This window comes from Thamnophis sirtalis, unplaced genomic scaffold (assembly GCF_051295495.1).
Source record: "Thamnophis sirtalis isolate CommonGarterSnake01/CBP01778 unplaced genomic scaffold, rThaSir2_p1.2 scaffold_1, whole genome shotgun sequence".
Classification (NCBI taxonomy): Eukaryota; Metazoa; Chordata; class Lepidosauria; order Squamata; family Natricidae; genus Thamnophis; species Thamnophis sirtalis.
Window position 1 is genome coordinate 96,076,585 of NW_028261381.1, and position 26,572 is coordinate 96,103,156.

A 26,572-nucleotide genomic window follows, 5' to 3' on the forward strand; every position below is an offset into this window, starting at 1 on the left:
CTATGGGACAGTCGAGACCAACAAAATCACTGGACCAAGAAGATTTGGCAGCCGATGGTGCTAACAGCAGTGGAAAAAATGTCCTCCAAGAAACTTTGGTACCTTCCCATAAAGTTCTTCTACCACCTCTCCACATAAAATTGGTATTGATGAAGCAATTCATAAAACCACTTCCAAGAGATGGAGAATGCTTCAAATACTTGGTCACGAAGTTTCCATGCCTGTCGGTAGCAAAATTGAAGGAAGGTATGTTCGTCGGACCAGACATTAGAAGGCTTATAATTGATCAAGAGTTTGTCAATATCATGCTGGATCCTCAAAACGAAGGGTGGATTGCATTTAAAGAAGTCATACAAAAATTTTTAAGCAATAACAAAGATCCTCACTACAAAAAGATTGTCGGAAGATTGCTGAACGCATTTGCCTGATGAGTTTGAAAGTGCATTTCCTCCAGTCCCACCTTGACTACTTTCCTGAAAATTTGGGAGCTGTGAGTGAGGAACAAGGTGAATGATTCCACCAAGACATTAAAGAGATGGAAAGGAAATACCAGGGAAAATGGAGCATTACAATGATGGCAGACTACTGTTGGATGCTTCAGAGAGACATTCCAGATGCTACTCACAAGCGTAAAGGCACCAAGAGGAGCCTCACAAGGAAGAAGAATCGAGTTTAGTGTGTGTAGGTGATCTCATTTCAGTTCAAAAAAGGATTTTCATGAAAATATTGTAATAAAACTTTAATTTTATGAGTCTATTTCCATTTATTTTGAGGTATTGCCTTATTTAACATAGTTACCTAAATTGTCAGGAAACGTGATGTCCTATGACAAAATGGAGGTCATTTTCGGATTCAGTGCACCAAAACACATAAAGATTATGTGGAATAACCAAAACAGCTTTTTTTTTTTTGCAGACCTGTATTATGAACTTGATGCAAACAGCTTACCCAGTAGAGAAGAGCTTTTAGGTACCAAGTAGTGGGTGGATCTTGGACTTAATGCTAGATCTCTTAATGATTTTCAGTAGATCATTACTGGTCTTTTTATTCCCAGTTGCTTAAAAACAGCAACAGCAAAATGACTGTACATATAAAACAGTGGTGGGTTCCGGATCCCGTTGCAACCGGTATGGTGCAACAGGACTGGGCGTCCACCACATGAACGCACGCAGTGCAGGTGCATGCTTACTTACAGTCCGCGATGCTCCAGCTGCTCGGTGAAGCATTGTGCAGGTGCCGTACGCTCCGTGCACGTGTGTGGAAGCCCCGAAAACCTCAAATACCGGTAATTAGTGCAGGCAGGCAGGTGGGCCCTCCAGAGCACCGTACCGGAACAGTACTTGGTGCTCCCAGGAGGCACCGGTACACCCGTATCGGGGCATACCGGTCGTAACCCACCACTGATATAAAGTGATATACCTACCCATATGCACTAAAACATAATGCTGCTGAAATGAATAAAGCTTGGGAGAACTAGAATTAGATGTTTGTTTAGAAGGAATAGAGTCTGTTTTCAGTTCTAGTATTCAAAACAAATTCCTGGGCAGTGTCTCATGATTCTTGAATTATAAGTGTCTGTTGTTTGCACAAGTCTTTCCAGTTGAGTGTTCTCAGGGTTGTAGTACAGCAATAACAACATGCGTTGTTCAATTAACTCGTGGCTTCCACTAGTTCCTCTTGCCTGGACATAATGAGAAATATGAGTATAAATAGGGTTAAAGCTTTGTAAAATATTTATGTAGTATGATAACTATTTGATTATGCTTTATGCCAGTGGAGTTAAACAATTTTGAATAATATACCACAAGTCAATTTTTGCCTCTGTGTTGATAGCATTATATACAAATACAAATTCTGATCTTGCTATGATATTATCAAGATTATTGGAGCTGAAGATCAGCAGAAGCAGATTATCTGGTGTAGATCCAATGACCAGTCTCCTTCTCCTTTCTAAGATTGCAGTAACTCTTTGCTGTCTCAAATCTGTGCTTCAAGATGGCAATTAAAGAAATATATGGTAAATACACTCCTGAAAAAGCTAATTTTGATAAAAATCCAATCTAAATGAATAGACAATCCCATTTCAGAGGGGTTTTTTTCTTGAAATCATTGATTTTTACTAGACCAGGCGAAACATGTGTGTTGTAGGAGAAATACATTCCATGAAAGAATAAGGACCTAATCAACACTTACATCCTTATTCTTTGGTAGTTATGACTACATTCCCCCCGAAGACCAATGTGGAGTTATATCCATTTGGTTTCATTGGTTATTGGCTTGAGAAACTACTTATTGTGACCTCACTATTTGCTCATACATTTCACATGAACCATGTAATGTGGATTTTTTTTAAAATCAGTTCATATAAAATTAGAGAACAAACCAAGGTCCCTATCACTTTTAATGTTATTGTCACATTGACCCCTTTAAAGTGGTGGGATTAGTGGAAGCATTATCTGATGAAGCAGAGAACAATCAGCTTCTCAATAGCTCCCCCTTGTGTTTAAAACAATCCAACATGTTTAGCAACTTCTTTCTGTCCAAATCTGGCATTAAAACAAGGAATATATAAATATTTATATGTTTGACTTTATTGTTTAAAAGTGCATGTAGTCTTATTAGGACTGTGCAGTTTTGATTCGGAGGAGGTGCTTTGGAATATGCAAAGTCAAGACACACTGCTTAAACTCATTAAAGTAACTGCATCATGAAATCCTGGAAATACTTGTTGCCTACTTTATAAAGTCTCATACAGGTGCTTCATTCATATTTCCACGAAACATTATACCTAATGATTACAGCATTCCACAATATTATTTCTTATGTAGCAAAATTAAAAACATCATGTTTGCCAGATGGGGTAAGAGACTGTTTTCACCGAAAATCTCAGTCAGAGCTCAAAAACCATTTCCGTGACACTGTTGCATAGTCAGATCTTTTAAAGTCAGTATATGCTAAAGATCCTTACATTTCTTTGGAGTAGCAATTCTACTCAGGAGGGGGAGGGAGTTTTATAACCTTGCCCTCCACAAAATGGCTAATCTAAATATCTCTCTCACCGACAGTGGCTCCAGTTAAATCAGCTGTCCACTCTCTCCTCGGCTATTTTCAAATCAAAACAAAAATATCAGGAGATGAAATAATGGGACTCCCACATAATGTGTATTTTGGCACTTAACAAAGAGTGTAAGAGAAAGCAATTGCATTCTGGCAGGAAGAAAGATCTGCTAGAGATGGAAGAGAGCATAAACTGTTCATTTCACCCAGTCTTCAGAGGATAGATGGCTATTCCTTAGAAGTCTCCAATTATGGGACTCAGTGTAATTCCAAATGACAGAAAGTGTGGACTTCTTCCACATGTCCCTTCAGAAAATTCTCAGAAGTCTTGTTCCAGCTCTTCACTGCTCTGGACAGGTGGTGGCCAGGCCTTCTCCATGGTGATGTCCTGATTGTGGAAAACACTCTCTAAAAATATTCATTTGTATCCTCTGTGCTGAATTTGAGAATCCTTACTCTTGAAGAATATGAAAGATGTGAATGCCTGGAGGGGTTTTCATCTCCCTGAATTATTTGTTGCAGTTCCTGAGTGTTGATTAACATTTATTACAGTTATAGATCAACATCATAAAATGATTCATGTCCCAAAGGAATATATACATGTCCTGCAGTACACAGAGGTATTGCAGGACATGAAATATAAAAGGAGTAAAAGTTCTTCCATGGAACAGGAGAGGTGTGTGTTTAATTGGGGAGATGAAAAATCTTAACTCCTCCATGTAGTAAACAGCAAAAACACAGAATTTAGCTACATTGTAGAAACCCCCACATGCTTCTCTATCAAAAGCCACAGCATTTCCTTCTCATCTATCAGGCTTTGGGACAGCTGCCTGAAACAGACCTTGATTCCTTGCCCAGCATAATTTTCACAGAGTTCTTTTTAACAAGATTCATCAAAATAAGTGAAATGGGATTACAAGAATTTCAACAACTAAATTATTTCCCATCTGGAATCAATGTATCTTAGGGCAAAGGCATTCCAATTTTCTTTTTAACAGCCTTTCTATGATCTCATGGGGAGGCAGGTCCCTTCTGTACCAACAGGGAAGCTTGCAGCTGGCTGTTTACATAATGGCAATTCTATCAGTCTGGGAACCAACCCTTACATAACCTGATCTTCCCAAACAGTTTAGCAGCAAGGGACTAGTAGCTCTGAACTCTAACCCAGGTAGAAAGGGCAGCAGAATAAACCCTGGATGACTCTCAAGGTCACCCAGCTAGCAGGCAAGTTTAGTTCTGAACAAAATCTTGCTTCCAGTAACCCTGAAGGCAGGTTATTGAGTCACACCAAGTAGAATGCTATCTGAGGTAGCTAGCATAAAGTGACAGTAACATTGACTCTATCCCAAATCTTAAAGGGGAAAAGAGAATGGAACTTGATCAATTCTGAGAACTGTTTTGATTCCAAATTGATTCCCACCTCCAATGAAATAAAATATCCGGTTGACCGACCATGTCTTCCAAGGTCTAACTCAATACCTTTCATTCAATACTTGTATGCAGTTGTGTCAAGAAGAAGAGAACTTTCAGGTTAAAGATCATTTTGGACTAGCAGCGAAGGTGACTTAGTCTCAATATAGGGCACAGTAGAAGCTATTCCTTGTTCCAACCACACCAAAGAGTTAGAGATGCACACTGAGGAACTCAAAAGTTTGAATTTGATGGCTTTTGAGTGTGTGTCAGTCTTGATAAGTATACATCATTCAATTTATTTATATCCTGCCTTTATTATTTCCACAAATAACGTAAGACAGTGAATATATCCAACACATATTCCTCCTCTTATTTTCCCCACAACAACAACAACAACCTTGTGAGCTGAGTTGGGCTGAGAGAGAAATTACTGGTTCAAGGTCAACCGTCAGTTTCTATCCTGGTGTCTTAACCACTGGACCAACTGGCCTTGTAGGTGTGATTAGTGATGGGTATATAATTGTTACATTTGCTGTCAGGAGATACAGAATTGAATTAGCAACTTTTTGGATCCCTTCAATAACAAGTTTTGCTTTGCTTCCCTCCAGGAAGCAGAGGGCTGGAAGATAATTCTCAGGTATTTGAAGGCCTTAGTTTGTTCTCTGAGATTGTTACTTATTTTTCAGGAGTGGGCGTGGCTGGACAGTCTTTTGGTAAAGACAAATAATTTTGCTTTAGTGCAACTCAGTTTTTCCTCTCTATACAAATTGAAACCTCTCTGTGTTACATGGAATAGAGCTAGGCCATCAGGGTTTGAGTTAGGGAAAGTATATAAACAATAAATAGAAGGGACAATTGTTATCAAATTGTTGTATTCTCATTGTGCTCCTTTTCCTTGTTTATTATTTTATTATTTTACTTCTGTTCTGTTTACACTCTTTTCATTTCTTCCTTTTTGTTGTTGTAAGCTGCTCAGCGTACCTTCACAGTGAGATAGGTGGCAGATAAATTTAACAAATAAATAAATTGCACATACTTCCTTTTTTTCCAGTTGGGATTGATTTAGAAATATGTCACATGATGCATTTAGCCTATATGGGAGTGTTTTTAATGATCCAAAACAGAAGCCTTCAATCAATTACAGGTAGTCCTCACAATTGGGACTGACAGCTCAGTCATTAAGTGAAGTGGTCGCTAACTGAAATCACAACTATGCTTATGATATTATTTCAGTTGTCCTTTGCTTTGTAGAACTGCAAGTATCATAAATGCAAGACTGGTTGCAAACTGTCATAACTGGGAACAGTTGCTGAAAGGGGCAGTCACTAAATGTAGAGTGGCTTTGTTAAGAACCTATCTACCCTGGGAACTTGGTTAGATTTTTTAAAAAACTTAGGTGGTGTAGTACTAGATCAAGATCTATAATAGCTCACCCTGTCCTGAACCCAACTTGGACTTTGTTCAGAAACTTGTCCTCAATCACGAGATGACCCGCTTGTTGAGAATACTTACGAAACTAACTGGAAACCTGCAGTAGCTCTTGGTTAATGATCACACGTGAGACTGGCAATTCCATCACTAAGCGGTATGTCTTTAACGGAAACATCATGTGATCATGAAAGACTTATGACTTCATTTCCTTTGTTGTCACTAACAAAAAAAATTGCAATCATTAAGCATGACCTCATGTGACTCCGATTTGACATTTTATAGCCAGCTTCTCCCATTGATTCTGCTTGTTGGGAACCAGCTATGCAGCGTGCAAATGGTGACTATGCGTATGGGATGCTGTGACAGTCGTAAACCCTCATTGGTACCCAAGCTCAACCGTGTGATCACAGAGATGCTGTGACAGTTATTGATGTGAGAAGCAGCTTGCAAGTTACTTGTTCAACACTGTTGCAACTTTGCATAGTCACAGGGCAATAATTCAGTGCCTATATTAGCTTGGCCCTTGACCATTTTGCCATGAATGCCACCTGCTAGTGGCTATACTATGGCCAGACCGGGCAATGGCATAAGGCTCTGCTGTCAGGGACACGGCAGGTCTAATATGTTCTACATTCAAAAGCATTCCTTAGTACTGTGTGCATGGGCACCACAGAAACAACCTTTACCTACAGTCACATAGACAGCCTTCCTTCATTGATATACGATGTATATCTGTATACTCTCATGCCTGTTCTTTTCCCTGCTTCTAACAATGTCCATAATATTAGGGATTGAAACCATGGGAAAAATTGACTCTCTGTTCCTGTACACTATCTTCTCACTTCTTGTGCAAACTGTGTTCTCCCACTCCAGCCTGGCAACAGGTTGTGATTTACTTTGATAAGATGGTGCAAAGAACAGGTCAATGCTGCATGTGACCCCCTCCAAAGAAAATCATATTGCACATAACACACTGAATAGCTGAGATATGTGCCTGGCTAACTGTGCCACATGTTCACAACTACACAGAATTGCATATGATTTAGGATTAAAATGCCATGTTCTTTTTTAAGTGAATAAGGAGCATGTTTACTTCTTATTCTGGTGGTACACAAGAAATATTTTTAAAAGAATGCTTTAACTTAATCTACCATCAGCTTGAATTGTTTGATATATTATTGTTGTTTAGTTCTTCTGTTTCCTCTTAATGCTGTATATTTTTTTAAAAAAATGTTTATTTATGTTACAGCAATTATCCTCCATGACTTGCCATCAAAATCAATGAGAATGAATTTTAATGACTACCTCAAGGTCCATTACTTAATTATGACCAATTTACTCTGACTCCTACTCAATGAATTTTGGAAGCAACGTGCTAGGAAAGGCAATATAAAATATATTAAATAAATAATATGAATGCACCTTGATGAATTTATAATAAAGGATTACACCTGTTCCTACTCAGTTAATTGGTCATGTTATTAAGTCCTAGCAAGTATCTTTATTTAAATGGCTGAAAAATTTATTAGTAAAGGGTTTTGGTAAAGAGCTCAGGCATCTGAATTCATCATATTAGAGGCCCATGAAAGCCACGCCTAGCTTGTGGACTACCAACATATCAGCAGTGGGTTTCACTTACCTTCCCTACCAGTTTGCAAATGTGAAAGTGCGCACATGTGCACCACCTTCTGCGCGTGCGTAGTGCTCACACATTACATCAAGGTGGGGGGGGTGGAGCCTCCCGCAGCCGCTGCTATCAGTTCACCCAAACCAGAGAGAACCAGCTGAATACCACCTCTGCAACCTATGACCAAAACAGTCTTTCAGATATTAAACCTTGATCTTTTTTAAGGAAGCCTTCTACAAATCTTCTCACAATTGTTAGGTGCATTTATGGTACTTATGAAAAATGTAACTTGATCATCAGTTACATTTCTTTGGGATTTTTAATGCAGATTTGATACAACATTGGACATGTTGTAATGGTGCATTGTTGTTTGTTCTTAAGGCCAAACTAAAGTACATGTATTTGCTGAATATTCATATATTAAAAGGTTCTTACAACTCAAAGGAACTATTAAAGAGAGAAGGCAAAAGAATATAGGCATTAAATATTTATTCTGCCTGTAAATCAATAAAACACTAATAGCTGTTTCTCAGCTGAAATATTTTCCTGAAATACTGTACATATTCTGTATCATCTTACAAAATATCCATATGAATTTATTCTAGTGGGGAAGGATGTCAAATGATGTTTCACCACTATAGTAACGATGATGGTATACCTCATCAGCGATGTGGGAAGGAAAAAGAGAAAGACATAGCCTAGAATGGCTGAGATCAACTCTAAGAAAACTTAGAGTTTTTAACTCAGCCCCTTAGAGAGGGCTGAAAGCCCTATGAAGCGGTATATAAGTCTAATAAATAAATAAATAACCCTTGTTGTAGCTTTTTAAAATAGCAATAGCACTTAGATTTATATACCGCTTCATAGTGCTGTTGCAGCCCTCTCTAAGCAGTTTACAGAGTCAGCCTATTGCCCCAACAATCTAGGTCCTCATTTTTACCCTCCTCATAAGGATGGAAGGCTGAGTCAACCTTGAGCCAGTGAGATTTGAACTGCCAAATTCCTGCTAGCAGTCAGCTGAAGTAGCCCAGTACTGCATTCTTAGTGGGTCTCTCTTAGTATTATTTTAATTCTAACAGCCAGAAGGGGATCTTGCATATTGCGAGTGGATGGAAGCATCTCAACTGCTATATTTAGATATCAGACATGTCAAGGGAAGTTGGGAATTTACCAGATTAGGTTCTAGAATGAAAAGTTTAAAAAGTTCAAACTGCTGACAAGACAGAGAAGTCAGCCTTTTGAGGATACTGTAACCTGACTTGAACCTATACCACAGCCAGGCTATAAAGAAATAAACAAGCAATTATGAATCTTGAGGGTTGAAATTATAAGTGTTCTGCAAAAAGAAAAGGACCAGCTGATGATTTTTGACAATGACACAGACAAGACTAACCACAGAAGGCCCATGGAGATTCTCAAGCATCCAAGTCATGATTGCCTCAGAGGTGCTTTTTCCAAAAGGCAACTGGACTTTCTTTGCAATAATTTTCTTTCCCCACCACCTTTTTAGCTCTCTCCATGTACCAACACTACCACCAGTGATAGCTTTGGGTCCGTCCCCCCCTTGCTTTCCCTATTCAATACTTCTGGATGAAACACACAAGATCTCCTGAAACTGACTGTTCCATGCATGAAGCAGCTTGCGTATGGAACAGTTTGCGTGTTCCCACAGTTTTGCAATTAGATTGGATCTCTCATACATTTTACGTTATGAGCTGTTCACCTTTGAAGATATTAGTAAAGAATAAGATTGCAAAATGATATGAAGATTATGTCTACCTATCTGGCAGGCAGGCAGTTTCTTGCGGTAACCGTGAAGGTGTTATTTTCTGTGGAATTAAGGAGGGCTCCTGAAGGACTGTGAGTCAGAAATAGTACTTGAGTCACTGTATTTGCTTTGTTACTGCTACAGAGATTTTTTAAAAAAAAATATTGGGTGTGATCTGACCAAGACGTAGTCCTCATTTATAACACTATCTAAACCACAGATAACCAGAGCTGATTACTAGTTACCTGTGCCTCGCCCACAGAAAAAGCTTCTAGGAACATTCTAAAAAAGGACAGCCCTCTGAATATTTTAGGATGACCTCCAAAATATTCTCAGCAGAATGGCTCCTAAATAATATTTCATTACTAAGTTGTATTATCAGTTTTATTGTTTAGCACCCATTTGTATGTAGAATTTTATATATAGTAGGTGAAGGAAGGGACTGAGGCAAATAAATTCAAGCGATACTTAGATCCAAGTAATAAGTTAACAATATGAATGTTGAATGATGCTTCTAGTAATCTAGGTTTAAATCCATACTCAGTTAGGAAGTTTCGTGGATGAGCTGGTCATTTCGACTATTGATGTGTGAAGATAAAGAGAGAGAAAAGACCAATGACATATTGTACTTCTATTAGAATAAATACTTGTATTTTGGATATTCTTATTTTTTGTAATTTCAACATACAAGTTTACACAGTGAAGAAAGTTCGATAACTAGGGTAGAAAATGAGAATATAACTTACCAGTTCCCAAATAAGGAATTTTCAAATAATACAAATATACGTACAAATCAACGGTTATGACGTGAGTGTAGGTTTAATGCTTATTTGTCCTAGGCAACAATCCAGAAAATATTAAGATACTGTTTCCCAGTTATTTCCCTATTTTTAAGGTCATAAGAGGTAAAGTGCTGTAAGAAAATGTCAGAACCTGTGAAGTTTCTTATACCATGTACTGGTAAATTAAACTACTTTTCCAGATGGAAAAGCAAACCAGAAATGCATATCTAAAGCTTGGCATGTAAATGTATTATAAGGCTTACCATGGATAGCGGTTTTCAATTATGGACAGCACAAATTCCTGATGGAATTTCTAATAGACTAATCTAAGAAACCCTTTCAATACACAAGAGATCACAGATGTCTACTGGGTGCTTTTTTTAAAGTCAAGATGACGACCGTGATGACATGATCAAAGCCTTGCTTGTTTCTTTATATACATTGTGATGCACACAAAAAAAACCAGGCTGGACTTTGATCACAATGTTATGGCTGCCATCTTGATTTTGTTTAACACACCCTGCAGACATCTCTCCAAGAGATGAAATATACTGAACAGCCTATTATAGTTTCATGTCAGTGTAATATATGCTTGAAAAATAATTGCAACTACTGTATTTGATTTGAATACTTATCCATTCTTGTAACTGTTTGTTAATTTTTCCAGAACTCTAGACAGAATTATATTAGCACTTCCCATTGTAACCTTTCATCTCTGTCATTTCTTTTAGGGTGGTTGGGCTTATTATTCTTTGACTCATACAACAAATCTCTGAAATATTAGAGGACGTGAAAAATGGTTCAAAGATAATTGCAAAACAATATATTATCAGAAAGTCTGCTTTAGAAAAATGGTAAGTGGGGAATATTCAGGAAAGTGTAGGTATTGGATATATATTATTATTTCAATAATTTATACCATGCACTCCAACAATGCAGTGATTCATGCATGCTTGTGTGTATGTTTGCATGTATTTGTGTACTCTTATTTTTTTTATAATGATGCATTTATCTGAAAACAAATGAAACTTACTTAGATCTTTTCTTGAAGGTTTTTTTTTATCCATGAGTTTTATCCATGAATACTCTGTGCCCTAAAAAGATAATAAGTTTCATCCTAAATATAATTCTCTAAAATGTATGTTTGTAGCCCCCTCAGAATCATTAGTGTGTACCCTATATTCAGATAATGAGAATATTCAAGTTAGATTTAACTAATTTATTAATATTTCTCACTATGTAGAAAGCTCAAAGTGATATCAGTTTGCAGTGGTGCCATATCAAGGGAAAATTACATTTCCTTTTAATTTGTAGTCCTCAACTTATACCACCAATTCATTTAGTGATTGTTCAAAGTTATAACAGCCCTGAAAAAAGTGACTTATGGCTGTTTTTCACAGTTATGACCTTTGCAGCATCCCTGTGATCATGTGATCAAAATTCAGATGTTTGGCAACTGATTCATATTTATGACAGCTGCAGCGTCCCAGGGTCATGTGATCCCCTTTTGAGACCAAGCAAAGTCAATGGGAGAGCCAGATTCACTTAACAACCATGTTACTAACTTAACGACTGCAGGGATTCACTTAGCAACTGTGGCAAGGAAGGTCATAAAATGGGGCAAAATTCACTTAACAAATGTCTCACTAACAACAGAAACCTCGGTTGTGGTCTTAAGTCAAGGACTACCTGTATTGCAGCTGAATTTGGTACCTATTATTCTCCAAAACTCCAATACAGTTGAAAAGAGGCAAAATGGCAATAGTAGCGTAAAGTATGACTAAGGAAACAAGATTATGTTTGGGCCTTAATAATGCTTGTACCAATCGAAAGGCAAAATCTGTGCAAGCAAGCAGACTCCAATTTTTATCAATTTTCTCTTTATCATGCAGTGACCTGTGTTGTTTCAGAAAGCCACCCCAATCTTCAAGGGCAGTTTTTCAGAGCCTTGGTTGGAACAGAATCTTCTGCTTGTGCAGAATTAGTTAGATCGTGGTGTCAAACTCGCAGCATTTCATTGCCATCATGTGACATTTCACAACATTTTTCCCCTTTGTGGAGCTGAGATGGGCATGGCCTGCGTGTGACACATCCAGCCCATGGGCCACCAGTTTGACACCCCTGGGTTGGATTAAAAGACCTCCAAGATCTCTTCCAACTCTGTCATTCTATATTGTTTTTTATTCTGAAAGGGAAATTGTAAAGGCCATGTTCTGAGAGCAGAACTACATTCAGAAAAGTCTCAGCCCTAATTTAGCTTTATTAGAAGGTTAGCAAAGCTTTGGTTTTGAATTAAAACATTTCCCACGTTTGTTTTTGAGCACGAAGGCTTTTAAATATTGTTCTTAACAGTTCAATAAATGATGTGAAAATGCTTCTCTAAAGTAACTTCATTTATTGTGTAGGATATTTTATTTGCCAAGTATTCCGTCAGGCAGGGATTTAGGCTGACAAAAGGATCCTTTGCTTGAAAAAGGCAGCCTTACTTTTGCCTCAGTTCACATGTACAAGCAGGGAAAAAAACCCACACACATACAGAAAAGCCAGGCTCCAATCTATCACACATCTAGAACATTGCATCCTGTACTCAAGCTTTAATAAAGTAAATAATGAGCATTTTGCAAACTTATCTAAATTCATATTTGCACAGTGAACCACACAATTTATAATAATTGAATGATGAGTGTTAAAATAAAGCTTAGCTCATTTATCCTTTTGAAAATATTTTGTCCTACTTATTTTATTGAAACAATGCTTTAGAATACATCTCATGTATATATTCTTAAGAACTGTCTTTTATATACAATTTTACCAATTACTGTTCCCTTTAAAAGAAAAATACATCTTTAAAAAACTTCTGAACATGAAAAGTTAACTACCGTATTTTTTGGAGTATAAGACACACCTTTTTCCCTTAAAAAAGAGGGTGAAAATCTGGGTGCATCTTATACACTGAACACAGCATTTTTGACCTCCCCAACCACTCCCCCCCCAATTGAAAAAATGGCCATGCATAGCCTTTAGGACAGTGTTTTTCAACCTTTTTTGTGCAAAGGCACACTTTTTTCATGAAAAAAATAACGAGGCACACCACCATTAGAAAATGTTTAAAAAATTTAACTCTGTGCCTATATTGACTATATATAAAGTAATTTTCCCACGGCACACCTTACACTATGTCACGGCACACTAGTGTGCCACGGCACAGTGGTTGAAAAACACTGCTTTAGGAGGCATCAGAGTGCTGCTGGGGGTGGGGAGGGCAAAAATGAGTGAAAAACGGGCCAATCCCCCCCCCCACTGTTCTACTTACTTTTGCAGACTCAGAAGGCTTCTTTTGGTCCTTTTTTAGCACTGCGCATGTGTGGCTCAGGCATGTGCTTAGCAGCAGACTTACCAAACTGGTAGCAGACTTTGGAGGATTTCACCACTGGCAGAAGGCATTATATGCTGTTAGAGATGGACTCATTCAGCAATCAAAAACTTCCATACTCTGATTGTGTGACAAGGCTGTGATCCTTCTTGCACTCAGCTTTCATACTAGTATCTCCTGGCAGTATCTTTTTTTTCCTGCTCTTTCCATATAATATTGCTTTCATCCCCATCAATCAAAAGTCAAATCCTATGCTAATCCTTCTTATTCACGCATGGGTGGTCAGGAACAGCCCAACATTTATTTCTCTATTTGTTTGATTTCTGTGCCACCCATCTTGTCTAAAAGATCATTTCTCTTCTTGATATTTAGCTCAAGACTTCAAGACATCTGAATGCCTTTTCCCATCTGAAAATATTATTTGCTTTATATTTTTCCATTTTATGATCAATTGAATATATATACTATCAGAGTCAAAAAATGATTTCCAATATTGGCTTCTTTTCTTAAAAAAATAATAATGGTGGTAGTAGAATTGCATCTATACTAATAATACCGGTAGTTAAATTACGTCAGACCTATGCGTTGTAAGCAATGAACACATTAGAGACACTGACTGCCAAGATGGGTCCATGAGAATAGATCACTGAATCTCTGACTTAACAAGATTTGCTTGGTTTTTGTATGCGTGAACTCTGTGTGTGCAGCCCTATTGACTGTCTGTTTATACTTTGAGAGCTCCAGAAGAGCTCAAGAAGTGCCAATCTATTTAACAAGACCACCTCCTGCAGAGCAGCTTAGTGATTTATGGAAAATGAGAAAAAGAAAAACCAAACTTATGCCAGGTAAGCAAATAATCACACACTACTCTACAAAAAGAGGTAGGGAGATGTTGATGATGATGATGATTTTTTAAGAACCAAAGTTATTTCCTTTAAATCAATATCAATCAACCACCCACTTCACTCTTGGAAAGAGCAAGGAGAAGTCAACATTTTACTCCGTAGAGCTTCTTAAGAACATCTTTTAATTATATTTCACTTGTAACAGTCCTTAATGGTAGAGGAATGGAGCATGATCTTGGCTCCCTAAGCACACAGGATGTGGTTCAAAACCCAACCTCTCCTCTCTCTTGGACTGGCAGCCTGTGGTTTTCCAGTAGCTGATGTCTTTTCTTTTGCAGTCTGCTGGCATCGTATATTAGTGACCTTTAATGCGGAATTCTCCCCGCACATGTCAGCTGCTGCTATCATTCAGGGGCTCCGTTGCTCAAATGCCCAAGGTCAGTTCTCCCTGCAATCGCTTTGTTTAAGGTAGTCTGAGCTTAATTTATTATATTTATCTGGGGATGTCATTCCTCAAGTTTTATGGTACACAAAAAGGCGCCATCACTGTAAGGGATTTCTCTCTCACTCATTCTCTTTTAATGTTGCAGCCAATCTGGAGTGGAGAGACTCCAGGGCATTTGCAGAACAGCCTGACATATTTCAGTTCTTTGAAATTATCAGGTTTTTACACAGTGGGGGCAGAAACATGAAGAAAACCAGGACAAGGCTTACTACACAATTTTGAGATAGTAAGGTAAGGAACAGAAGACAAAGGGTTGGGTTCAAATTTGGCCATTTAGTTTGTTTGCAGATTTTGGAAAAAACCGTTCTCTCTTAATATTTGCCTATCCCACCAGTGGTGATGAAAAAGAGAGATGGATTGGAAAAAACTGTGAACACTACCTATAAACCTGGGAGAAAGATGAAATATAAAGTTAAAAAATAAATTAGAAGCAGGTTTGAAGAGGAAACAATTGTGTAAGACAGGGGTCAGCACTCCATGGCTCTGGAGCTGCATGTGGCTCTTTCATCTGCAGCTCCCTGTCACTGGCTGGATCCACAATTGATAGGGCTTTCAATTAGGACAGGCAGAAGAAAAAGGATGCCACGCTAGGAGGAGACTCTATGGTAGGAGAACTAGACCCAGTCAGCTCTAGAATTGAATGGGGGGGGCTTCCCGTTAGGACCTTTGTGGCTCTTTGAGTGTTTAAGGTTGCCGATCCTTGGTGTAGGAGAAGCTACTCTGTATTGAAATAGAGTTGGAGATATTGCTTTTTAAAAAAAACAAGCAGACAAAAATTAGGCTCCTTTGTTGTAATTGTAAAGACTGCATTACTGCAATCTCTTGAAATGCATTTTATATAAAGTGTATTATGCTTTTCTTTTGGCTGCTTAAGTGGATTGTTATTCCCACCCACCCACCCACCCCCATTTGTATAGTTTATTCAGTCATATGAGCCACCTTATTGATTAGCTAAAGTAGATTAAGCCTTAAAGACAGAACACAAAACTCCTAAAAAAGAAAATTATATTGCTTATCCTTTGGTAAAAATAGAATTTGGGATTCTTCAATTGGTTTGGTTTGGTTTTTGGTTTTATTAACATTTGTATGCCGCCCTTTTCCCTGAGGGGACTCAGGGCGGCTCACAGAAAAACCAGGGAGGGGGAGAATACAACATTAAAACGACAACATATAATAAAATAGTGAACAACATTCATTCATCATTCGGACATTCCCATCCCTTTCTTTCCTTGCAGCTCCCATGCACTTTGATTTCCAGGAGTCCCTGATTCTCCCCAAATAATTTTATTGAGAGAGAGTGTGTATGTATATATCCCCCATATTTATTATTTTTTATAAATAACTCAGGGCCAAAAATATACCTAATATTCCTTCCTCCTCCTATTTCTCCCATAACAACAACGCTGTAAAGTGAGTTGGGCTGAGAGATAGTGACTGACCCAAAGTCACCCAATCAGTTTTCATGCCCAAGGCAAGACTAAAACTCAGCCTCCCAGTTTTTAGCTGCTACCCTAATCGCTAACTGTTCTGTATTCCAACCTAGCTGGATTTCACTTTATAACTTTTATATAAAGTTATCTATATAACTTTTGCTCTAACATAATATCAGAAGTTGCTGAAGTTCTCCCTTTCTTTTCTCCCGTCCCTTTAAGTATTCCAGACATGCTAAGTTACTCCCTAATGCAAATTGCAAATTGACATCAGCATGGTTGCTTTATTATCCCTCAGCCTCTAAATCACAACTCATGGTGTCACCTTGCTGCCATGTGACGTTTTGCAATGTTTTTCCCCATTTGTGGAGCTGGAGTGCGTGTGGCCTGTGTGTGACGCATCCGACTCACGGGCCAGAGGTGATATTCAACAGGTTGTGATCAGTTCTGGAGAACCGCTAATGGAAATTTTGAGTAATTTGGAGAACCAGTAAATGCCACCTCTGACTGGCCCCATCCCATCTATTCTTTGCCTCCCAAGTCCCATAGGGAAGAAATGATGATTTTGCAGTAATCTTCCCCTGGAGTGGAGAGGAAATGGAGATTTTTACAGTATCCTTCCCCTGCCATGCCCACCAAGCCATGCCACATCACACCCACCAAGCCATGCCACGCCCATAGAACCAGTAGTAAAAAAATTTGAATCCCACCACTGCAGCGGCCACCAGTTTGACATTCCTGCTCTAAATAAAATGACCAGGACATTATCATTTTTCTTTACCTAGCTAAGCAAGAGGAAAACAAGTCTGGCTTTTGTGAAAAGCCATATAGTTTAAATTGAAATCCATACTTTAAACTTCTGGGATTCTGAATATCCATGAATATAATAGTTGTCGGGTTTAAATGGTATAGCCTTAAATATATTCAAAAGTCACAAAACAAGTGTTTTTTTATCTATTGATCTCTATGGACTGCATGGATGTGAAGTAAGAAAAAGTCTGAACTTCTAGGATTACAATAACTTGAAATTTTAAAAATCATAAACAATAACTTAAAGGCTTACTTTACAAACATTGCATTTACACCCATTTTAGAACAGAGATGGTTTGCAGCATTATCATTAAAGCTCATGTGAAAAACTCAGTCAGGATAAAACTTGGTCACAGACATTCCTCAATGTAGCAAAACATTGTATCATGAAAGCTTATTCAACTTTCTTTTTCAGCCCTTCCCAGTTCTTTATGTTGGATTAAGCAGCAGTTTAATGCAGATTATTAAATCCCATTCCTCATGGGTATCATCCAGATCACACCTTTGGTAGCTTTTTTTTTTTTAAGAAGAAATTAGTGCTAATTAATATTTTTATTAAAATTGGGTTTATTTATATATTTTTAATATACAAGTCAAAATAGCAATTACACCAATACTCCTTCCACTTCCTATTTTCTCACAATACCAAGCCTATGAGATAAATTGGGCTGAGGGTTTTTTTCCTCTTCTTTTTAGAGTTTTTCTGCAAGCACACGTCAGCTTTCTTCAGATTAATCCATTGTTGATCCACTTGTGATAAGAATTGACCAAGCAGCTTATGGCTGGAGCCTGGGGTAGACTGAGACAGTAAATGACTGGCCCAAAGTCACACAGCCAGTTTTTCATGCCAAAGGTGGAACTAGAACTCATAGTCTCCTGATTTTAGTTGAACACCTTAACCACTACACCAGGGCTGTCAAACTTGCAACCCATTGGCTGGATGTGTCACATGCTGACCACGCCCATGCCCGGTGAAGGGGAAAAGTCCCAATATGTCACGGGATGCTGCTGTGACAACATGAGTTTGACATCCCTGCACTATACCAACCTTTCTCAGGTTTAATGCGTGATTTCAATCATCCCTACAGAATTGACTTTATACTGTGAAACCAAAATACTTAAACTAGGTGCTAGTCGTTACTTTTAAAGCCCTACATGGTTTGGGACCTGGCTACCTGAGAGACCGCCTCCTGCCACTCACCTCCCAACGACCAACAAGATCGCACAGGCTGGGCCTCCTCCGGGTGCCGTCAACCGGACAATGCTGTTTGGCGGCTCCCCGGGGGAGGGCCTTCTTTGTTGCTGCGACGGCCCTGTGGAACGATCTACCCGCAGAGATCTGGACCCTTACCACTCTCCCGGCCTTCCGTAAAACCGTCAAGACCTGGTTGTTCCGGCAGGCCTGGGGCTGTTGATTGATATCCAGCCCCCGCTTAGATGTAATGGATGATGTGAGTTTTAATATTGTATTTTTCTATTTTTAAATTTAAATTGTTTTTTGTCTTGCTGTGAGCCGCCCAGAGTCCCGATGGGAGTGGGCGGCATACAAATTTTATTAAACTTCAAACTTCAAACTACTTTTGACCACATAATACCTATTCGCTTACCCAAGCAATGAAGATATGAAGATTCCAACTACAGCTACTACTATTCCTTATCTCCCCCCCACCTTTTGAGATGACTAGCAGGCAGTCGATTTTCTTCAGCTCATCTGCAAACTCCCTTTGAAGTAATTAACCCTCCTTGAACAGAGGTAATATGCCAACTTTATGCTGTATAGGTTTTGACCCCAGTTGATACCAGTTAAAAAAAAAAAGGCAAAATAACTTAAGATACCATAAGAAGCACAGCGATGACAATCAGGAGTCTGGTACCACCTTCTCCAACTAATACCTTTTATGAAAAGACATCAGCTTTTGTAAGCTTCAGTCCATTTCAGCAGATGCAAAGAATGACTGGACTGATGTTAGATTTAATTGAGGAGGAGGGGAGATAGGTTAGCTACGCAGATACTGGTTATATCTGAGAGACAGATTATAAGTACCTTATCCATTAACAACTGCAAAGTGGTAAAAACCCATTGAGTTTGTCAAGACCTTTTGAGATAGCTTAAAATCTTTTGATGCATAATTTAGCAACGGTTTAATGGTAGAATTAACATCCCTTGTTTTCAAAATGGTGACTTTGGGGTTATAGTGTCCTGGTAGCTTGAATGCTCTGATAACCTTTTGTCCTTATTTTGAGTCTTGTTCCTCCTATAATGTCTGTGATCATAGGCACTAAACTGTCACTTAGGAAATGTATGGGTGTAACTCCCTCATACAGAAGATTCAGGAGATACTCACACCTGTTGAAAGAGTCCACATTAGGACTCTGGGCATTCAAACAGAGCTTATTGTAGGCCAAGGTGTTCTGTTTCATTCTTCTCCAACAACTTCTTCCAAAAGCTTACAAGTCCTAGATTTCTTTTGCTGGCTGAGATTTCCAGGAATTGTTGTAGCAATGCATCTAAATACTGAAAAGCATCAAATCTAGTCTTGTTCTGTGAAATGCCATTAGTGCTTTTCTTCCATTTATCTCATATCTATTAATGCCAGAATACCAAGTTTTAAAGAAGCTCTCCTTGGAAATGAGAGCTTGCTTATTCCTTGTCCCAATGAGACAAAAGGAGTTCCTAAAGTTTCCTCTCTTTCGATGTTACTGGATCCCCTGGATGACCTTTACTGCACTATGACAGTAGGAGCAACTCTGAAATAAATAATAGGTGACTGCAGGTAGAAGCTGCCATTTTAATTTCCTCAAAGCCAGAATAGCATCATTTCATCAGGGAGGCTGGAGAAGAATCAAAAATTCCATCAGCTACTGTGTTATGCTCTGTAGCCTCTAGGTATCCATGGAATCTTTTTCAAACACTTTCTCTATTAGCCCAACGTCCATGCAGCTATCAGTACAGATGGGTCATCCTGGGATCTTGCAAGCCTATTTATTCAAGGAAGGCAAGGTTGGTATAGGAAAGCAGAGGCATAGAACATTTAACAAAAGGGGTGAAAGAAACAGGAAAGAACTCAGTTCAGTTGTTCAGATGCGTTTATTTATAGGCCGCCCTTTTCCCTGAGGGGACTCAGGGCGGCTAACAACTTGTATCGGAGGGGAAGACATACAATAACATAAAAACACAATATAAAATTAAAATCAAGCAACATTCATTCAACATTCGGGTGGGGGCAAATTATGGTGTTATCCCCAGGCCTGGCGGGATAGCCAGATCTTGAGGGCTGTGCGGAAGGTCTGAAGGGTGGTGAGGGTACGAATCTCCACGGGGAGATCGTTCCAGAGGGTCGGAGCTGCTACTGAAAAGGCTCTCCTCCGCGTAGTTGCCAGCCGGCACTGGCTGGCAGATGGCACTCGGAGGAGGCCTAATCTGTGGGATCTTATGGGTCGAGAGGAGGTGATTGGCAGGAGGCGGTCTCCCAAGTCCATTATCTTCCATTTGTTGTGCCAACTAAAGGCACAACAAATGGAAGATAATTATGAGACTGTAAGTCTAAACTATAGTGTTATGAAAAAAATAGCAAGGATTCAATATGTTTTTTTTAATCGATATCCCCCAGATAATTGTTGTTAGTTGCTAAGTCATGTCTGACCCATCGCGACCCCATAGACAATGTTCCTTCAGGCCATTCTGTCCTCTACCATCCTCTGGAGTCCATTTAAGCTCACACCAGAGGTGGTATTCATCAGGTTCTGACTAGTTCTGGGGAACCAGTAGTGGAAATTTTGAGTAGTTCTCCCCATCTATTTTCTGCCTTCAGAGTACCAACTGATCAGGAGGAAATTGGGATTTTACAGTATCCTTTCCCTGCCACACCCACCAAGCCATGCCACACCCACCAAGCCACAGCTTGCAGAACCGGTAGTAAAAAAAATTGAATCTCACGCCTACTGCTTCAGTTACTCCATCCAGCCACTTCATACTCTGTCGTCCCTAGATGATTAGAGTGTATCTAACTGAAGCGTGCAATCAATAAGGCATTTGCCTTTATAGAGTTTCCCAACACTATCTGCAGAGAATGGGGGAAGAGATTTCTTTGGGCACACTTAAAAACAGTCTCGCAAATCGGGATTTTGGCATAGGAAGAAAAGGCTGAGTCGGGTTCCCCGGTCTCTGGGCCACTCAAAACATAAGGTCCGGGGTCTGCACTACGAGACAGCCAAGATTAACGTAAGGTCCCAGTCTGCACTTCGAGGGAGACAAGCGTCTCGGCCGAAACTAAGCAAAGTTTTACCCAAAGGCGTTTTTCTCCGAGTCCTCTGAGCCTTAGTGAGACAGGCGTGCTTAAAGAGCCCCCCTGGGCTGGATTTTTTTTTTCTTTTTCCGCGAGACCGTACCAGCAAAACGGGCGGCAGCTTTCCGCCTCCACCCTTCTTTTCCCGCCCTCCTTTAAGCCAAGAGTTCGCAACGTTTGCATTGGCGGCCGTCCTAGAAGGGCATGGCTTGCAACCATGAGGAGGAGGAAGGCAGCAGTCCAGCCGCACCGACTGAAGCTCTAACAGCTCCAGTTCCAGCTCCGGCTCCCATCTCCGAGTAGAAGGTCGCCCCGTTTCGTCGCCGCTCTTCTTCCTAGCCGGCAGAAATCACGTGGAGGGCTGGCTCCTTTCCCAGTCTCCGCGATCGCAGTAGCGGCGTGGCTATTTTAAAGTCAACCCCCCCCCCCTCCTCTCTAAGCCAAGGAGTTCCTCCTAGCTTGGGACCCGTCTCAGTTTCAAACCTGCGGCTCCCAGGCAATAAAGGTTTATACTCGTAGGCGCCTTGTGCGAGCGTCCGCGTCCGGGGTAAAGCAGTGGAATTTCGCCTTGCAGGATTTCGAAGCGCCCCGTTTTCCCGCTACGCCCCTCTCCCCCCCTCCCTTCAATCCCTAACTAAGGCTGCCTCGGGGTAATGGATTCCCGAGCGTGAACTATTAAACTGCTTCTGGCAAGTTATGCTTGCTGCCTGCCATGCGGTTGTGAGCTGTCTTGAATGAAACGCGCCCGGCGGGAGAGAAGAGAGCCAAACTGAGGAGGAAGAAAATAATAGTAATAATAACCCAGGACGCGTCTCTTTCTCTACTCCAAGTTTTCAATTCAGCCGCCTCGAGATGGATGGGGATGGGATTCACCTCCACAGAATGGCCCGCGCGTCATGTAAGTGTTACTCGTTTCCTTTGGGGAGGAAATGCAGAGATTGGGCTTCAGGGGCGGCAGCAGCAGGGACCGTAAAGCCTCTCTTTTAGCTTTAGTTATTCTGTCCCGGGATGCAAGTGATCGAAAACTCTCCCACCGAAAACATCTGGACCTTCCTCATAAATGGAATAGGAGGGCACTGCGTTGGAGTCGCGCCAGTTTTGCTGAAAAGGAAGGAGGAACGCGGCGGCGTTCTTTTAAAAAAATGAAATTGGGGTTTTAATATCGGACAAGCATTAGATGCTCAGTTTATTCTTAGGACGATTCTCTGGGCGATTGTTTCTGTTGCGTCTATGACCCACAAAAGGAATGTTTTCAGACGTATTTCTGTCCATTCGCGTATGGATTTTATTCATATATTGATTTTGAAACGTCACCATGCAAATAACAGCTGTCATATATGAATGGCATTAACTATATTACTGCTGATTATTTAGCATGGTTGCATATGCATGTAGTAATGACTACATAGTCATTATTTAGAGTGCTCAGTGTTCAGGGAATTGTGCTCCAACTTCGTTTATAACTGTATAAAATGAACGTGGAGCTACTGATAATAGGGACTGAGCTGGGTGTGTGTGTAAAGAAAGACTGTACATAGGTACAAACTCTGTGATGGTTATTTGTTAAAGAAGTAAAAGTAGTGAGATCATCGTGAATTTCAGTCAAAATACTTCTAGTGAAGCCAAGATGAGAGGCTATTGAGAAGAACTTGTAAAAGTAGAAGAAAATTGAATCTTAGAAGTGATTCCATATTCCCATAAGTAATTGACAAAGATGACATTTTCACATTTTAATATACATTTGCTCTCTCTATGCTTTTCAGAGCTTCACAACAGGTAATAATCATTGTGCAGTTCTAGTTTCTTTCCAGGATTGTTTCAAAACTCAGTGGTTAAGTTGGAATATGCAGAAATACAACTGGCCAGCTGAACTGTATACAAATGAAATGTAAATTTAGAATGGCACCATTTATAAATTCCTTGCTTTGTAATCAAGAGGCCAAATCTGGCTGTTTGATTCTAAGAATAGAATGGGGAACCCTTTTCTTCACTTCCTTCTTTAAAATGAAGTGCCACCAGTATCCTGAAGCTGTTTATTAAAGCAGCCAAATATTACATTGGAGTTCAGCCCATATCTAAAAGTATCGCTGTATGCTCATCCAATCTCTCAGGCTAGAGGAGAAGAAAGTGTAGACAAGGGGCACTTAAGAAAATTAGCCTAATACGAATCAGCTGTGGTTTGATCACTTGCCACTTTTTGGGACAGTAGATATAACTCAGATTATCAGTGTGAAAAAGCCCCTTATCAAAATTTAGCACAAGGGGTGGAGGTTTTGTTGAAAAAGACAAGTCAGCTAGAACTTAGGGCATTAGTTATTAATATTTGGGGCAGTGGGTATTATAAAACAGATTATTATTCATAGGGTATTTACAGGGAACTTGTCATATGCATCAGCTGATCTGTAGAACATCAAATGAACAAATAAACTAATATTTGACATTTGTATTTTCATTTGTTCAACCTGGACGACATAGAATTATATTATTCTGCGTTAAACATGTAGGATATACTCCAAAGGAGATGAGATGTGTTTTTCCCTAGCTAATAGAATATGTACATTTTAAAAGATCTAGATTTAGTTCTGTAGAATAGTTATGTAGCATTGAGTATTAGCCAAGGACCATGACATGAAGACCATTACTGAAAGATCTGTAGATATCAGATTTATTTTAAAGAACAGAAAACAACTTAATTGCTTTCTGTGAATATTCAGAAATATGGGCTATGTATATATTAGGTCCAGAGGTAGGCTTGACCCTTGCTCTGATACTATGAATATCTTATTCTGTTCCAATCTTTATTATTGATACTTACTGACTCCCCCATCTATATGACTTATGGTTCTTTATCATAGAAAAAAAGTTCTCTAATTGCAAAAGGGGCAGGAGAAAGGTTTTTGTGATGCCTTTCCTTATATATACTATTTTGAAAAGGCTACAGAGAATATATGATTAGCTAAAAGTGGGAGGTGGAAATGCATTTCGTTGAAAGGCCCATTCTGTTTTTATTTTTTATTTTGGCCTCAAATTGAGAATTGGAATGTTTGCTGTTATTCTAACCTTGTAAATCATCCAATAGCTGCAGAATCTGTAAGAATGAAGAAAGGTAATTTTTGTTCATTGAAGAATCAACACAAAATCCTGAAATGAGCACATTTTTTTTCTAATTTTTATCTGCGCAAGACATAGAATTAATTTCAGATTTTTAGTATTTCTTTTCATAATGATCACTCATAGCCTGGTATCTGAAAACAGAGAAATAATGACCTTCCAAAATTTGTTGGACTATAGGAAATATGGCAATTAAGTATGCTAGCTCAGGGGCGTTAAACTTGATTTCATTGAGGGCTGCATCAGGTTTGTGTTTGACCTTGGGTGGGGGGGCAGAGTGGGCATGACCAGGCTAGGCGTGGCCAGCTCGATGTAACTCATGTCAGGGGTACCTGTGGTGGCCTGAGCACTTTGCCAGAGAAAACAGGCTCCTGAGCTCCTGCAACCCTCTGCCAGAGAAAATGGAGCTTGGGAGGGCTGCATGCAGCTCCATTTTTGCTGGCAGAGGAACTGTGGGCCAGTGCTTTGCTGTTTCCAGAGTGGCCCTGCGGGCCAGATCTAAGCACCTAGCGTGTCCGATCTGGCCCCCAGGCCTTGAGTTTAACACCCTGTGCTAGCTGGTAATGGTAGGTAGCTAGGAGTCTATCAACAACTGGAAGACTACAGGTTCCCTGTTGCTTTATTTACTTATTATTAGACTTATTGGCCACTAATTTGTTTCTAGCAGTCAGTATTGGCAATGTTCTGTTCTGAAATGTAAGATAGCATATGGCGCAGATTCTGAATCTGGTACCCTTGCACTCCCATAATTCCCAGCCAGCAGTCATGGTGTCCTCTTTTGTAGGACACCAGGTTTGGGAAGGTTCATTTAGTAGGTGCTGAGCTATAGCTTTGGTCCTGCCATAGAGACATGAAAAACATTACATTTCAGTGGAATTTTTGTAAACCACTTAGATCTATTAAAGAGCCAGAAAACTGTTCTGGAATATAGTTATTCTGTCCCTCTGAGTCACAGTAATTCTCTTTCATGAGTTTGTGGTTTCACTGAAAGGATAAATGAGATGACTACTTTCCTGCTCTGTCATAATCCTTCAGAGTCATAGGCATGTTACCCTGTGAGACAAACATTAATGTTATTTCTAGCCCTAGTTTATGTTGATCCTCCTGTTTCCTAGAGAAATTTGAGAGTAGGTGTGAGATACTGTTTGGGGGCAGGCCAGAGAAGCATTAACAAATGTTATCATGTTTCTAAGGAACCTGCATTACTGTATTTGCTTTGTCAGTATTTGTGACTTCTAGTCTTGAATAATAATTCAAAGCAAGTTAAAGGCCTAATTGTGTTTCATGGGCAGAAATGGGAAATGTGTTGAATTTCATTCTTCTCAAAACTTCTCAAAATTCATTTTTTCTGCTGTTGAAAAATTCAACAGTCCTCCGGGATTGGGCGGCCTATAAATCTAATAAATTGAATTGAATTGAATTGAATTTTTTATACTGTTGAAAAAGAGAAGGTAGCCAGCTTGCAACCATGTTTTATTGTAAACTACCATTTTGGTACCAAAAAGTACCATTACTTCAGTAGATGTTGCCACAATACACTGTAACAGCAGCTCTAGCATGTTGTTTTCTCCCATAGCAGACATTAACCTACCCTGAAAATTCAGCAGTACAGCATTGTACTCAGGAGAATTCGACATTTTGGACATATGGCCTGAAATCTAAACAAATTCAATACATTGAGACGTATGTAACTAGTAAATTGGATTGAAAATAGAAGTAAAGCTCACACTTTTCCTCTCGTGGATGCCCTGTAAGGACAGAATGATGGATTTTTTATAAAAAAAACCACATGTGAACTTGGGTTTAGAGTATGGGTAGATAGTTTTGAACCATAATTCATCATTTCCTTTGCCAATGCTGGCTGGAGATCATGTGCACTGACATCTAAAATATTAGGAGGGCACCGTGTTGCCTACCATCATTTTAAGGCTGTGTGCAAAAAGACCCAATAATTAATATTCCCATTAATTGGACAGCTGCTAGAAAAGCTCTGAATTTTTCACAACCGTTATTAAAAGATTTCTATAAGGGCTTCCTGGTATGGATCTTTGGAAGGTAAGTTATCCTTGTGAATAGAATTGGGACAGAACCACATTGAAATAGGCAGCCAGGAGACAGATTCCTCCAGAGGAAG

The 26,572-nt window shown here is 39.5% G+C and overlaps 1 protein-coding gene across 9 annotated transcripts in view; it reads left to right on the plus strand.

The window, feature by feature from the left end:
* ANO1 (anoctamin 1) overlaps nucleotides 1–26,572 on the plus strand; it is a 168,081-nt gene that overhangs the window by 24,521 nt on the left and 116,988 nt on the right. For 5 of the 9 annotated variants that reach the window (XM_087719266.1, XM_087719201.1, XM_087719206.1 and 2 more), the window contains exon 1: nucleotides 21,908–22,225. The exons of the other annotated variants lie outside the window; for them this stretch is intronic. In XM_087719266.1, the coding sequence (XP_087575392.1) occupies nucleotides 22,180–22,225 (46 nt within the window). In that variant the 5' untranslated portion in view covers nucleotides 21,908–22,179. Of the gene's footprint in view, nucleotides 1–21,907; nucleotides 22,226–26,572 lie in introns of those variants that run through there. 9 annotated transcript variants of the gene reach the window in all.